We start from the raw sequence: 16409 nt of genomic DNA, 5'->3' as shown, positions 1-16409 counted from the left end.
AGAAAAAGTGTCTAAAGCCTTTGTGGAACCACATCTTTAATAAACATCTGTGAAGACAGATGTTTATTGACCATGTGGACACTGCGTGTTAGCTTGTAATACTTTCCATGAATAGTGTGTAAATATATTTGTTTTTCTTTGTCAGCAAATGGTCTTCATCATTAGAAAATGTTGTTAGTCATCCTCAGGGGTTCTGTATTTAGAAAATAGATTAGGGCTAAGTTATGATTATTAGAAATTAGAACCGTACATAGATTTTGTAATCATTATTATTAATGTAAATTCATAACGTACATTAAAATACTTCTTTTGTGGGGGAAACTGCATTCTTAAACATGCAAAGCAAGCTGATCAGTATTTCACTGCTCCCTTGAAGTGCAATGCACCTTTAAAATGACTGTCACTTGCTGCAGTTCAGCAAGAGCAAACTGACTGTCAAGTGTGAAGACTGTCAGGTGATGTTTCTAGAGAAAAATATATGGTATGTTGCTGAGAATACTAATAGAAGTGAAACAAGTCTCACAAACCTCACTGCTTTGTATTTACTGTTTGTTTTATGGACTCGTTTAATCGCTTCAGATTGGTCATTATGTTCAGTTGCTCAACGGACTTGTCCGTGATTGGTTACAATGCAGTAATGTGTTTTAAATGGAAATAATTTTTGATGCGACTGCAGTAAACTGCATGGAAATTGAAGTAATACATTATTTGGTCTTACTTTATATTAGGTGGTCTTAAAGGATTAGTTCACTTCTAGAATAAAAATTCCCTGATAATTTACTCACCCCCATGTCATCCAAGATGTTATTGTCTCTCTTTCTTTCTTCACTCAAAAAGAAATTAAGGTTTTTGAGGAAAACATTCCAGGATTTTTCTCCATATAGTGGACTTCAATGGGAGCCAATAGGTTGAAACTACAGTTTCAGTGCAGCTTCAAAGGGCTCTACACCAGTGGTTCTCAAACTTTTTATACCAAGAACCACCTCAGAAAATATTTGGTTCTCCAAGTACCACCATAATGACCAACATTAAAATACAATAGCGTAGTAGGCCTAAGTATTCAGCTACAGCTCTGCACAGTTATATTTATTGTTGTCTGGCACTTTAACATTGTAAATACAGTTTGAACATTAATACTGCACAGTGCTTACAAACGGGTATGTATAAAAATTTAAATGTAACCCTGGACCACAAAACCAGTCATAAGGGTCAGTTTTTAAAATTTAGATTATATATCATCTGAAAGTTAAATAAATAAGCTTTCCATTGATGTATGGTTATGATAGGACAATGTTTTGTGAAGATACAACTATTTGAAAATCTGAAATTTGAGGGTGCAAAAAAATCTAAATATTGAGAATATCACCTTTAAAGTTGTCCAAATATAGTTCTTAGCAATGCATATTACTAATAAAAATTAAGTTTTGATATATTTATGGTAGGAAATGTACAAAATATCTTCATGGAACATTATCTTTTCTTAATATCCTAATGATTTTTGGCATAAAAGAAAAATCGATAATTTTGACCCATACAATGTACAAATATACCCGTGCTACTTAAGACTGGTTTTGTGGTCCAGTGTCACAAATAATGATTAAATTAAAATGTGTTGTACTTAAAAGTTAAAGGAGAACTCCGGTGTGATTTTGACCTAAAGTGTATTGAATCATGATACCGAGTGTTTACGTACCTTGCATATCTCATCTCGGTTTGTGTCCTGCAGTCCGAAATCTGGGGTCAGTTAGCCGATGCTCACAACAGGTTGTCAATGAGAGTCAATAGGGCATCGAAGTAGCCATGTAAATAAATCACTGTTTTACGCCATTTACAAGGCACAAAGTAGCTCCACACTTCGTTTGGTAGAATTCCAAGGGCCCTGACATTTAAAACGAGACATTGAGAACTCAGAAAAAGCACCGGTAGTTTATTTACAAGAAGATTTATACAGACGTTTTCCATCAGAAACAGACCGGTCGCCGCCATCTTGAATTTAGTCACGATAAGTCGAGTGTCGAGCTCGAAGGAAACTACAGCCTCATAAGTTGATAACCTGATAAATTCCTTGGTGCTCGACACTCGACTTATCGTGACTAAATTCAAGATTGACAACCTGTTGTGAGCATCGGCTAACTGACCCCAGATTTTGGACTACAGGACACAAACCGAGATGAGATATGCAAGGTACGTTCACACTCGGTATCATGATTCAATACACTTTAGGTCAAAATCACACCGGAGTTCTCCTTTAAATAAAAACTCTACCTAAATGTAAAAACTAAAAAAACTTTACTCAAATAAAGATTAAATTAAATGCATTTTGTTTTAACATTAATTTATATTTAATTTAGTGATTCCTCTGCCTACCACTGTATTTCACTAGTGGTATACAATTCTAGACGAGGAATAAGGCATTATGTAGCAAAAATTTGTCATTTAAAAAAAATGTATATAGGCCTACTTTTTAACCACAAATGCTTCTCGTGCACTAGAAAAAGGTAAAACAACGATGTTGGAGGTTTGTATTTCGCCCTACCCTACCTCTATGAACCGGAGTACACAGTTGAAGAACTACCTGTGCGTTAACTTTCCAACATGATTACTTAATGTGCATTAAGTAGACGTGCATCACAGAGCAAGTGCAAGATGGGTATTTGTGGTTAAAATGTATATACTTTTTAAAATTATTTTTAGAAAATGACAAATTTCACTAGATAAGACCCTTATTCCTCGGCTGGGATTATGTAGAGGCCTTTGAATCTGCAATTCAACCCGTACATCCCCATTGAAGTCCATTATATAAAGAAAAATCCTGGAATGTGTCAGCGCCAATAGCCTTGTGGGCAGCACGCCGACATACAGCGTCATTGCGCTCCGGGCGTCCCGTGTTCGAATCCCGAGTCGAGGACCTTTCCCGATCCCACCCCCTATCTCTCTCCAACTTCGCTTCCTGTCAATTCTGATCTGTTCTATCAAAATAAAGACAAAAATGCCAAAAATAAATCTTTAAAAAAAAAAAAAATCCTGGAATGTTTTCTTTAAAACCTTACATTTTTTTCGACTGAAGAGACATGAACATCTTGGATGACATGGGGGTGAGTAAACTATTAGGACATTTTAGGCCACCTAATATAATGTGGTACCCATTATTTTATAAAATAGTATGTATATTTGTTATATTTTTTATTCAGGTTATACTATGGGCCGTGATGTGAAGCTTCACAAATGCCCCAAAAGCAATATAAAACCATAAAAGAAGTCCATACTATTCCAAGTTTGTTAATGATCATAGTCTGAGCCCATATGATGTGTCAGAAACTTAACTAGAATTTTAATAGCAAATTTTATTTCTGTGTTTCTTTAATCAACTTTATTAAGAGTCACTCCACAGCTGAGTGATATTTATACACCCCAGACAGATCTTCTCTCCAGATGTTTTTTCTTTGAGGGTGTTTTAATGTAGTTTTAGAGCTGGTAGCTCTGAGTCATTTCATCCTTTTGTTTTTTTGTGACTCACCCTGAAACAGTTTTGTTTGTGTAAGATTGCATTTAAAAAATTACACTTGCTTATGGAAGAGGTTAAGGGGTCTTTAGGTCACAGATGATGCATATCTAAAAGTAAGACAAGATTGGAGCTAGTGGTACTAATAACGGTTTAAGTACTTTTTTTATTATTATTAGAGCTAGTGGTAACTGTGTCCACAAGTGTGTGCATGTAAGTTTTTGGAGACTATGGGCCTTTGTTTGAACTCAGTTTATAATTCAAAGTGAATGACCCATATGTCAAGAGCATTATTCGTCACATGACCCTCTTGTTTTGCATGGTCACTCATTCCCTTCCCCCACAGGCACATATATAGGCTTAGTTCATACACAGGCACAAATCCATTATGCTTATATTGTCCTTAAATAATAAAGTATAAAGTCACAAGTTTAAATATTCATTACAGATCCCGAACGCTATACTAACTTCTTTGTCCGTATTGATCTGTAACATGAGTTATATCAGACTGATCTAACAGCCACTCAGTGACTAGTGATGAACGTATAGTCTGAAAGCACACAAAACAAGCAAGATCTCTGCATGAGCAAATATATACTGGGCAAGCAGGATACATAAGTGGGTGTTTTTTTTTTTTTTTGTAATAAGTGGAGGGCTTTTTAGTGCGGGGCAAGAAAATCTTAGGCGGACAGGGAAGTGAAGCCGCATTAAGCTTAAATAGTGCTGATGCTGAGTCTAGTGTAAAGCACTTTTGAGAGCATTGTTTTTGGCAAGATAAAGTTCAACTCAAAGCCAATGAGGCTTCCTGCAGTGCTGGTGGAGCAGATTTTCCTAATGTATGGTAATCGGTATTGACTGCTGTGGTATTGGTCTAATCAAAATTAAAATGTTAAACTTAACATTAAGCTTAAGAATGAATTCCAATAAAGTAACGTTGAATTCCAAGTCAAAAAAGACACCAAGATGATGTATTGTTTTTAGTATGCATGTGCTATGTCATTTTTCATATGTTTTATTAAAGCATGGCTTTAAACATTCATTGGGCTGGGCTAGTCCTATAAAGGGTTTCTATAGTGACTAATCCAAGCTTAGACAATGGAGCCTGTGTAATTAGCAACACCAGTAATTCTCTCCATTAAGACGGCTTAAATGTAGGTCCTTGTTTTTTATAGTGACTGGCCGTCTTATTCAGTAACACTTATTATAGCTCTTGTTTGATCACAGTTACTTTTATAAACATGTTTACTCTTGTAGAAAATATCAGACCAAGTATTAATAAGATTTAAAATATAATTTACATATTATATTACATTATTAGAAATGTGAGTCAAGAAAGTTGTTGAATTCACATGGGAGTGGCTAATTATGGTTTAATTAATCAACTGTTATCAGTACATGTACACTGGTGAATCTGGTGAAGAGAGATAGTTTGGTTCTCATTAATTAAGCAGATTTCACGCATGCTCCATGTTGAAACCTCAAGCTCATCACCATTTTAGTGCATGAAGGAGAGGAGTTCATTCTGTGTGGTGATCATTTTGCAATTGATTTAATGCTGTGTTAAAGATAAGATGAGGGTGGATTGATTGTAATTATAGTTAATATATAGTCATATATTATTATGATGACGCTTAGGGGGCAGCTTTGAACAGTAAAAAGATTTGCAGTTTGGAATTTCTCATGACTATGATTCACTCAGATTCTATTGAATTCTATTAAGGCTCAGTCTTGTACATAAAGGGCTTTCAGCTATGCAGCTGCGCAGCCATTGTGTAAAAAAAACATGATGTAAACCGCAAAAAATAAATATAAGCGTTGTACTAGACATGGTGAAGAGAACAATGTGTTCTTACAAGTTCAGCTTTACATCAGTTCAATGTTTAAGTCTTTCTCTCTCTTACTCACACACTCAATCCCATTATAAATCAAATGCATATTGAGTACATGTAGGATATACATTACCAGTCAAAAGTTTTTGAACAGTAGATTTTAAATGTTTTTTCTAAAGAAGTCTTTTCTGCTCACCAAGACTGCATTTATTTGATCCAAAGTACAGCAAAAACAGTACAAATTTACTAAGACACTGAAAACTGTAGTAATTACAGGAATAAATAACATTTTGAGATTGAAGAGTTTTTTTAAATAGTTTATTTACCGTTTTTGCTATACTTTGGATCAAATAAATGCAGGCTTGGTGAGCAGAAGAGACTACTTTAAAAAAAAAAAACATTAGAAATCCTACTGTTCAAAAACTTTTGACTGTTAGTGTACATATTAATAAACTAAGAATTATGTTCATAATTTAGTTTTAACTCTGACTTTGCTGAATGCTCCTAAAGTCACCCTGCCAAGAGGCTGCCAAGATCACATTTAAATCCAGCTGACTCTACACAGAGATCAATCTTCCCAATGGGAAAAACAATCCAATTTATTAACCCAGTATCAGAGGACACACTCTCCTCACATCACTAGATTAGTGTTTATAAGTTTAGCAGTAGGTTATGATGATGTCTAAATCTGTATTAGAGGTCATAGAAAAGTATGTTTAAAATATTAAACACTTACACACATACAGTATCAATAAAAATGTTAAATACACTGCAAAAAAAAAAAACTATACTGTTTGAAAGTTTGGGTGTTTTATGCTCACCAATGATGTTGGATTTATACATGTATTTTCATAAAATATAAATAATATAAAATATATAATAAAAATGTACTTTATTCCTATGATGGTAAAGCTGACCTTTTAGCAGCCATTACTCTAATCTTCAGAGTCACGATTTTTCAAACATAATTCTAACATTCTAAGTTCTGCTGCTTATTTAATGTAAAAATATTTTGTAACGTTACAAAATGTCACTTTTGCTATATAATTTCACGCATAAATGGTGATTAAAGTATCAATTTAAAATCCCAAACTTTTGAAAAATTTGGTTGTTCATTGCCATATTTGTGCGAATTGGTTAAATAGAAATATTGAATATTTTAAGACTAACTCGATGTGTGTCGACTTTTGCAGATGACGGAGGGCCGGCTTTGTCAGGTGCTTTTGCTAGATGACAGGCAGCTGGAACTGCTGGTCCAGGTGCAGCAAACTCACCACACTAACTCATAAACAGACAGACATATAATAAAACAGATATGTTATTAAGAGTAACACCTGTTTTCCCTAATACAGCCAAAACTGTTGTCCCGGGATCTCCTGGATTTGGTTTCATCGCATTTTAACCTGAAAGAGAAAGAATATTTCGGAATCTCCTTTACAGATGAGAAGTAAGTTGGTGTAGTGTTTTGTTATTGTTGTTTTGCATAGAAAGTTGTAGTTATGATTTTTTTAAATCTCTGTATTTCACCACTTAAAGGGATAGTTCACCCAAAAATCTAAATTACTCACCCTCATGCCGTTCCAAACCTGTAAGACCTTCATTCATTTTCGAAACACGAATTAAGATATTTGCTATGAAATCCGAGAGCGCAAAGAAAACTCAAATGACTTAATCCAACAAAAGTATTCTCAGGTTTGGAACGACATAAGGGTGAGTAATTAATGACAGAATTTTTATTTTTGGATGAACTATCCCTTTAATATAAAGACCCTCCTGAGTAAATCTTAAATTATTTTAATTCACAGTATGTAATCAATAGCCAGACAATCACAATAATAACTAAAGTTCTCCTGAACTACTATAAGTCTTTGTCAAATTGCATGCTTTTGAACAAAAGGCTTAGTTACGGCTTTAGAGGTAATTCCAGTTTTACAAGATAATTTTTTTTGTTGTTTTGTTAAATACTTACCTGCTTACTTTGGATTCTTGCCAGTGCTAAGATCCTTTGATCATTCATTCATTCATTCAGACAAAGCACATAGAGGATCATACACAACAAATGAGGTTAAAGGATGTAGTTACAAATCTTTTCTTAATCGTTTTCTTATGTCAAAGTATTCAATTCAACTTATTGCCATTTATCAGGGGTCAGACGAAATGGCTTCAGCTGGACCGCAGAGTGCTGGACCATGACTTTTCGAAAAAGAGTGGACCTCTTGAGCTCAAATTCCATGTCAGGTTAGTTCACTCAGAACTAACTTAGATTCACTCAGTTGCATGTACAATGGCTATCCAATAGGGGGCGCCACCTGCACAGAGACATGCTGATGCAAGTTCAACATGCAAACGCAAGATAATATAGATAATAGACAATAAAATCTACTCATTCATATCTTTTTTCTCTTTATATGCAGTGTTTGTTAGTTCTGGTTAATTACAGTAGTAAATTAATGTTCTGCACTAATTGTTGCTGTGTTTTTTGCAGGTTTTACATTGAGAGTGTTGCATACTTGAAAGATGCTACCACCGTTGAACTCTTTTTCCGGAATGCTAAGATATGTCTCTTCAATGTAAGTGATCCAAGTATTAAAGTCATGTCACAGATTAAAACAACTGTTAGATCGAGTCCCCACGTCAAGATAAATAAGATCCAGCCCCAGACACCAGATCTTGTCAGGAAATATCGTTTTTTTCTGGTAACAGAACAACTAGTCGCAGCGCTGTCTGTACCCAAACCCTGTTAACAGCAAGTCTTGTCTGGTATCCAAAATACCCAAAACAAGTGTTAAAACAGTTCTCTGTCAGTCAAGTAGTTGACTGATGAAGGCCAGAAAAGAGCAGAAGCAGGAGACGAAGTGATGATGGTAAAAAGGTAGAACAGAGTTTATTCACAACTCATGAAAACCCACAATCATAAAACTGAACAATAATGAAAATGCATATGCAAAGAAAAATAATAAGAAATAGAAGTGCAATAAATTGATAAATGATTAAAAATATAATGATAAATGATAATCAAATAATCAAATGATAAACAATCAAATAATACATTATATGAATGACTAATGATTATAAAATGATTATAAATAATTGTCAATTAATGATTATAAATGAATTAAAACATACAAATCAAAACAAAAACACAAACAGTCTGCATATGAGGATCGAAGGATCCTTCACAACTAAACTTTATTATTAAACATTACAATACCCATTAAGAGCGCAATGTATGTTAAAGGTTAATAGAATAATTTATTGCATTCGTCTTGTATTCTTATGTTTTCTACAACAATTGTAGATTTGATAATTTTTTTTGTGAGGCTTTAAAAGAGCTTGGCAGGTGGCTTCCATTAAGTTCTTTTTGATTACGGGCATTTACAGATGACAGCCCTGACACAGCAGGATGCTGCTGGGTTGGCTGGCTCCTCTCTAGCCTCTTCCAACAGTAAAGGCTATTATTGAACCACCAAATCTAATTCAGCCTAACACATTTAATAAAGAAGAAAAAGAAGTATGAATTGAACTCACTCTGATAGATTTCCTTGTTTTGTGTCTAAATACACTAGTCAAACAATAAGATTTTTCAGGTTTTTAAAGAAATCTCTTCTGCTCACCAAGCCTGCTTTTATTAGATTCAAAATACAGCAAAAGCAGTAATATTGTGAAATATTTTTACTATTTAAAATAACTTCTTTCTATTTAAATATATTTTGAAATGTAATTTATTCCTGTGATCAAAGCTAAATTACTCCAATCTTGAGTGTCACATGATCCTTCAGAAATAATTCTAATAGGCTGATATGCTGTAATATTTTTAATTATTTTTATTATTATTATCAATATTTAAAACAGTTGAGTACATTTTTTCAGGATTCTTTGATGAATAGAATGATCCACACATTTAGCAAGGATGCTTTAAATTGATCAAAAATTATGATAAAGACATTTATAACAAAAGATTATGTTACAAAAGATTTCTGTTTCATATAAATGCTGGTTTTCTGACCTTTCTATTAATCAAAGAAACCTGAGAAAATGTACTTAACAGTTTTAAATATTGCTGTTTATTGAACAGCAAATCAGCATAGGATCATGTGACAAATGATGCTAATAATTCAGCTTTGAAATCACAGGAATAAAGTATTCAATATATATTCAAAAAGAAAACAGTTATTTTAAATTGTACAAGTATTTTCACTTTTTACTGTCTTTGCTGTACTTTAAATCAAATAAATGCAGGCTTAATGAGCTGAAGAGAATTCTTTAAAAAACATAAAGTCTTACTGTTGTAAATCACATAATTCAAAAACAATCGTATACAGTATTTGACTATCTTGAGCTGCTTATTGATGCTTTCCACTCTAAAGTGGGAAATAGTAATAACGTGTTACTCGAGCCATTACAGTTTTTGTGTGTAATTTTTATTTGGTATTTAGCATTTGCATTTTAAAAAAAGTTGCTGTAATATAAGGCTTAAAGCTTAAAAATGTTAACATTCAAACTGTTACACCTCTAATAATAAATATAAATATATTATAAAAAAATCCAGTATGGCATTTGAGCTAGCGCTTAATTGTTATAGCCTACCTATTAAAAATACACGTATATAATGTCAATTGTAAATGTTTACTTACTATTTGAAGCTAATTGTATTTATATACAAATGTATTGTTAAAGTAACATAATAATTAGCTTTAAATATAAGTAAATATTTTCAAGATAGCTGTAATCAGCCATTATGGTGTGATCTGAGCCCTCACGGGGCGCTGCATATGGCGTGATTGAGTGGCTGAGGGATTTTACTCGTTGCTGTACAGCGACCCCATGTTGACTGATTAAACATCTACTAGTGTAACTTTTGTATTATAGCCACTAACTCGTTCTGCCATTTATTGAATACTACCCCTTCGCGACCGTGTGATGAAAACTATTTATTCAAAGTCATAAAGTTTGCTCTTATCGTTATTTGCTTCGAGAGACACCAGAGTAACTTCTTTTGATGCAAGTTGAAACACGAGCGCTGAACCTGCTCCCAGACCGTACCATGTCATCCTGGGGTGGTTCAAGTTATTTCTTGCAGTCATTCCGAATATATTAGTGACTTCTATTGTTTAAAGTTTGCGATTAATGTTTTATTGTAATAAGTTGTTAGTCGTGTAATGATACATTGCGTGTAAGGTAGATAAAGTGTCTATTTTTGTAAGTCTGTTTACAAAGATGGTATCGTCCACAGTGGAACCTGTGTGTGGAAACGGTTGGTGGGATAAATAGTTAGATTCGGTGTGTCCACCGAAAGCCTAACGAGTAAAGCCATTTAATTTTGTCACTCCTTCCCTTCTTTAAACTTACAGGAAAACATTGAAGTGGAGAGTGAGATTGCTTTTAAGTTAGCCGCATATACTGTTCAGGTAAGTGAGACTTAATTCTCTGGGTTAACGTTAGTTTTGACAGACTCGCTGCGAGTCATTTTCATACGCAATTTGTATCCGTACTGTTTTCAGGCTGCTTTACAATTAAACCGGTTACAACAACATAATGCGTACTAACTGTATGCCCGGTTTTTACGCAAGAATTTGCATTTATGTTTTCGCGAAACTGTAGCATGAAACAACGTCCCCTCTTTGCATGTTTGTGTTTGTGCATTGAAATGTTTAGGCAGCGACATTAATGTAAATATCATTTTTTTAATTAATTGCCAATTGTCTAATATAAAGTTTAAAGACGTGTGGTCTGTAGTAAACCCACTCTAGAGTTAAGCTTCTTACCGCATTGACTCAAGCATGTATAAAGGTTCAGTCTGAATGATTCATCAACACAAGCGTTTTGTCTCTTTACTTTCTTCTAGGAGGCATACGGAGACTACACAAGGTGAGAGAAATATTAACACATCTTGGTTTGAAGATTGCATTAGATTAATATAGAATAATATGGAAATACATGTAATATTTAGTTTTTTTAAGGTTTGTTTGAATGTGCATAATTATTGGTCAGAAATTAGGGAAACACTAGAAAATGGCTAATATAGCTTTATTTGTCACCTAGTAAAAGTGAAGGTTGTCTAACTTAATGTAACATACACCTATGACACTTGTGTGAAGTTGAGGAAACTGATTTAATCCATTAAAATGACCTTGGAACCAGATGGTTAACAATAAATGCAATGAATAAAAAATAGTTCTGAGAAAAGGTTAAGCATGATTTGTAAGCAGATTTTATTTGCTGTTGAATTTTCTTTTTCTTGTGCAGTTAGATACAATAAGTGTGGCTGAATTTACAAATACTTTTTGGGGTCACTGTATGCACTTTTTTTCTACTTTGTTTTGCCTTTTTTTTCTTAATCTGAAAAAAAAAAATGAAACCGTGCACTGAGATGATTTGAGCTTTGGATCATATGTCTGGAGCAGAACAGAAAAAAAAGTTGCATTCAGTTTTGCCACTGATGTTTAATTGATTAAAAATTGCACCAAATGTTACAAAATACTTTCAAAGTACTTGAATGTCATGTTCTGTGTTTTTATTGCTAAGATTAGCGTCTGTCCAACATGGTGGTGGAATTGTGTTTGTAAGTTAGAGCCATCTAAAAGCAAGCATTTTAAGTTAATGTTTAGGCTGTGCGCCTGTGTTTTGTTATGAATCCAGCCCTAGTCGATCATTTCCAAAGGAAATATTTAACGAGTGAGTAGAGCTGGCAGTCAGCATATCTGATGTATATGTCCTTGGCTTGGATATTTCTAACTTAAACCTTAAAAAGGACTCTCGGCATGTGCATTTTGACTAAGAAGGAGCATAATTCAATTTAGAGATTTTCATTGTTTATAAATGTTGGCCACTTTCTAAGCACATTACCAAAGCCATCATACTGGTAGGCATGTTACCTAGTTCTCCGTTCATAAATTTTCAGGAGGTTTATTCCAAATGGTTAGTTATTGTAAGTAATGGAATTCTTTGCCTTTTCTGTTAACATGGACTAATCTTGAGGCAGTGAATGGGATGCATAGGGATAAAGCAATGTAGGGGAGCATTGCTCAGAAAACATGTGTTGGTCCCTCTTCTCAATAGTCTCGCAGTTCATTATTGGAAAACAAAGCTTGTCCACCATTGGGAACAGAGGTGTGTGACTGTGTGTGTGTAAACAGTCCCTTTTACTCAGAAAAAATGTTTACCTTGCAACAACGACTGCTTTTGTTTAGCAGTAGGGAACTTGTTAAAGACCTTGTGAAATGGCTCGACAAGCTTTGTTTTCTTTTTGTGTTGACGTGTTTTTGTTAAAAAAGAGACGGGAAGGGACATATCGAAGGGCTTGGTGAGAAAATGGGAGGTTGGATTACACAGGTGGCATATTGGAGCTGTTTCACTCTGGTTTTTTGCATCTACTGTATGTCTGGTAATTCTACAACAGGAAGTGGCACATTGGCGCTGCGCTTTTCCGTGGAATTGTGCTGATCTCAATTGATGTGTGTGGTTTGTTATATGACAATGAGTTACAGATGTACATTTTATTGTTTGTGTGTGTGCTTTAAATAAATTATATTTCAATAACAAGGTAATAAATACATGTAGAAAGAGAGAGAGAGAGCATATACAGAATATTGTACAGCACTGTTCACTGTTCCACTGTTTGGGTCAGATATTTTTTAAGGAATTAATACTAATTAAATTGAGTAAAAGTTACAGTAAAACAGTTGTAATGTTTTAAAATATTTATATTTCACATAAATGCTGTTCTTTTGAACTTTCTGTTCAAGGAATCCTAAAAAAAAGTGTCATGTTTTTGCATTTTAGATTCAGATAAGATTTTTCTGGAGAATCATGTGACACTGAAGACTGATGCAATGGCTGCTGTAAATTCAGCTTTGCCATCACAGGAATAAATTAAAATATATTAAAATAGAAAACAGTGCAGTTGAAAACGTTTACATACACCTTGCAGAATCTGCAAAATGTTAATTATTTTACCAAAATAAGAGGGATGATACAAAATGCATGTTATTTTCTATTTAGTGCTGACCTGATATTTCACATTTATGTATAGTCCACAAGAGAAAATAAGTTGCATTTATAAAAATGACCCTGTTCAAAAGTTTACATACACTTGGTTCTTTATGCTGTGTTGTTACCTGATTGATCCACAGCTGTTTTTTTAGTGATAGTTGTTCATGAGTCCCTTGTTTGTCCTGAACAGTTAGTCTGCCTGCTATTCTTCAAAAAAATCCTTCAGATCCCACAAATTCTGTTTTTTCAGCATTTTTGTGTGTTTGAATACTTTTGAACAATGACTGTATGATTATAAGATCCATCTTGTCACACTGAAGACAACTGAGGGACTCATATGCAACTATTACAGGAGGTTCAAACGCTCACTAATACTCCTGAAGGGAAAACGATGCATTAAGCAAGGGGTGTAAACTTTTGAACAGATGTGTACATTTTTCTTATTTTGCCTAAATGTCTTATTATTGTTTTTATTGTATTTTTGATCAAATAAATTGCCTTGGTGAGCATAAGTTACTTTTTTCAAAGACATTTTTAAAGAATCTTACTCATCCCATTTGTTTGTAACTGTAGTGTATGTCTAGTTTTTAGTTTTTGGTTGAAGTTTGTTGGATCATGTGAATACATTTTTATATCTGATGTTCCCTTTACTATTCACTGGCACATATTTAAGCAGTGCGGTCGAGCAGTTCTGGTAGCAGTGTATCATTACTGATAGTGTTCTTTTATAGTTTAAGTGGGCTTAGGATACAGCAGGCTCTCAGACCTTCTCTTCCTCTGGTTTCTGTTATTTCCATGTGGAAGAAGTCTCCCAAATCTCATAAAGCCTGAGCGGTTGCATTTGGAGGCCCAGGGCTTTAAGTTTATGTAGGAAGTTAGAAGACCCCCACCTCTTTCCATATAAACCTACTCCTCTTCTCTGTTAAGCCTGCATAGATGTTAGAGGAGAGGGAGTGGAGACATCTCCCGTTGGCAGACGATAGGGCGTCATGCAGGATGCTGATGTCATCTGTCTGCAGTTTATGTCAGGAGCAACCAAGCGGGGGTTCACCCTAAAGATCACCCTCCATATGTCCTAGTAGACAGAATGTAGAAAGTTTAGGAAGTGGTGCCACTTTTAAAATAAACAGTGAGGGCTTTATTAAATACTATAATGATAATCCTTGTTCTTGTTGAACCTGAATACTAAGCAGAAGTCGCCTTCGGTTCAAGGACATTGACATCCAATGACCCATTTCCCACTGATTTCCTTGTAATGAGGGTAGGTGCATTCTTGAAAAAGCTGACACATGGCTTTAACTCATGCGAGGCTTGTGCTGGGTTAAGCGTTTGCCCGCCCTTCCTTGCCAACTGTTTGATAGTACAGACAGCATAATGAATTCCAGATTGCTGACAAGGCACTCCGGTCTCAGGGCACCAGCTTACTGTATTTTACCACATCATCAACCCGTGCTGGATTTATACCTTCAAACTTATCATAAATTGCTGAACTACAGAACCAACTGGCTTGGAAAGGGAAGTGCGCCAGGGAATATAGTGGTGCTTAGTCAAGCAAGGTATTAATGGGCTGATAAGCAAGGTTTTACATGTTATCAATTCTGTAACCTGTTTCCTTTTGTTTTCAATTAATTTTCTAAGTATTCTGAATATCATGTTATGGTTTTACTGTGTTCTTGCACTGTGTTGTTTTCTGAGTAATTGCTTCCTGTAAAAACAATATTGTCCACTGTGCCCTCAACACAAGATCAGATGAAAGCTTGCTAAAGCAGATCAGATGTCTGGAAGCCCATGACATGAGGGTTTTCAATAACACTCTTGACCTGTTTTATGAATTCATGTGTTTTGTCTTTTGTTCCATCATGTTGGTGCCAGTTGGATTTGTTGTGTAGCCTCCTAAGCTCTTGAAGGGATAGTTCTTCACACACACAAAAAAAAAACATTTCTGTCATTGTTTACTCATGCATTTCAAACCTGTATGTCTTCTTTTTTTCCATGCAACACCCAAGAAGAAAAGTTATAATAATAATCCACTAGATGCTCTTTGTCAATGCAATTGCATGCTTTAATTCCACATAATAAAAGTCATACAGCTTTAAAATGGCATTAAAATATTAAGAACTATTATTTTAAATATGATTTGTAATTGAAATGCACTTTCATATACCTGTTTATTCAGGTCACAGACCATGATGTTGAAGTATATCACACTCTCTCCGCTAAGATAAGATGCTATTAGCCCAGGCAGTACATCATCACTAACTTCAGCTTGAATTTGTAACCTTACATGGGAAATTTCAGTTTTACGTTTACATCTAATCTTTATATATAGACTCTGAGTGACTATTAAAAAGTCAAGCCAAGATTTCTGCAGATGTAGAATAGGAAAAACTGCACAACTCGTAATATGTAATTTAAACACTGATTGGTTTAAAGTGTAAGAGTTGTGAGGTTGAAGCCCATTTATCTAAAAAGGAATTCCAGCAGGATGGTAAAACCAAAGTGCTCTTCAAACATCAAAAAGCTAATTCAAACATCGGCCTATCAGTGTCATCACTTGTCACCTCAGAGCTCTATTTCAAAAGAATGATATCTGCTCTCCTCAAACAAAACATCTGTATCTCTTTAATCACACCTTGTTTTGGCCAAACAAGAATGGCTTCTACAGAATTCATACATTATATTCTTTCAGGTTTGCCACAGCATTTTGAAAATAGGTCAAGTTTTAATGAGATATTGATTGTACATTTTGGAAGGTGCTATGGTAATGAGAGCCAGAATGAAGTCAAAATTAAATGTTAAAATTAAATAAAGTGTTAATTAAAAAAAATCAATATCGTAGTGTCATGGTAGCAAAACAATCTGGATATCATCGTGGTAACATGACGATATGAAACGATAGGTCTTCCAGGCAAAAAGTGTACTTTAAAATATATTTAAACTAATTATTCTAACATAAAAGATCTTTAAAGTTGTGTTTTAGTCCATTATGCTTTGGTACATGTCTGTCAAACTAACTAAAACCGAAAGCAAAATATGGCGTAATCCTTTCATCAGTCTGTTTTCTCTACGCGTTTCAAAGCGAAGCA

At 34.4% G+C, this 16409-nt stretch overlaps 1 protein-coding gene across 1 annotated transcript in view; it reads left to right on the top strand.

The window, feature by feature from the left end:
• Positions 1–16409, top strand: part of frmd4ba (FERM domain containing 4Ba) — a 36413-nt gene that overhangs the window by 1434 nt on the left and 18570 nt on the right. Inside the window, exons 2-7 of the mRNA XM_073852573.1 lie at positions 6525–6590; positions 6684–6778; positions 7477–7569; positions 7817–7901; positions 10683–10739; positions 11177–11199. Of these exons, the coding sequence (XP_073708674.1) occupies positions 6525–6590; positions 6684–6778; positions 7477–7569; positions 7817–7901; positions 10683–10739; positions 11177–11199 (419 nt within the window). The remainder of the gene's footprint in view (positions 1–6524; positions 6591–6683; positions 6779–7476; positions 7570–7816; positions 7902–10682; positions 10740–11176; positions 11200–16409) is intronic.

The sequence above is a fragment of the Garra rufa genome, chromosome 12 (genome assembly GCF_049309525.1).
Source record: "Garra rufa chromosome 12, GarRuf1.0, whole genome shotgun sequence".
Lineage (NCBI taxonomy): Eukaryota > Metazoa > Chordata > Actinopteri > Cypriniformes > Cyprinidae > Garra > Garra rufa.
The sequence above is the reverse complement of the archived record's forward strand: the minus strand, read 5'-3'. Positions and strand labels throughout refer to the sequence as shown.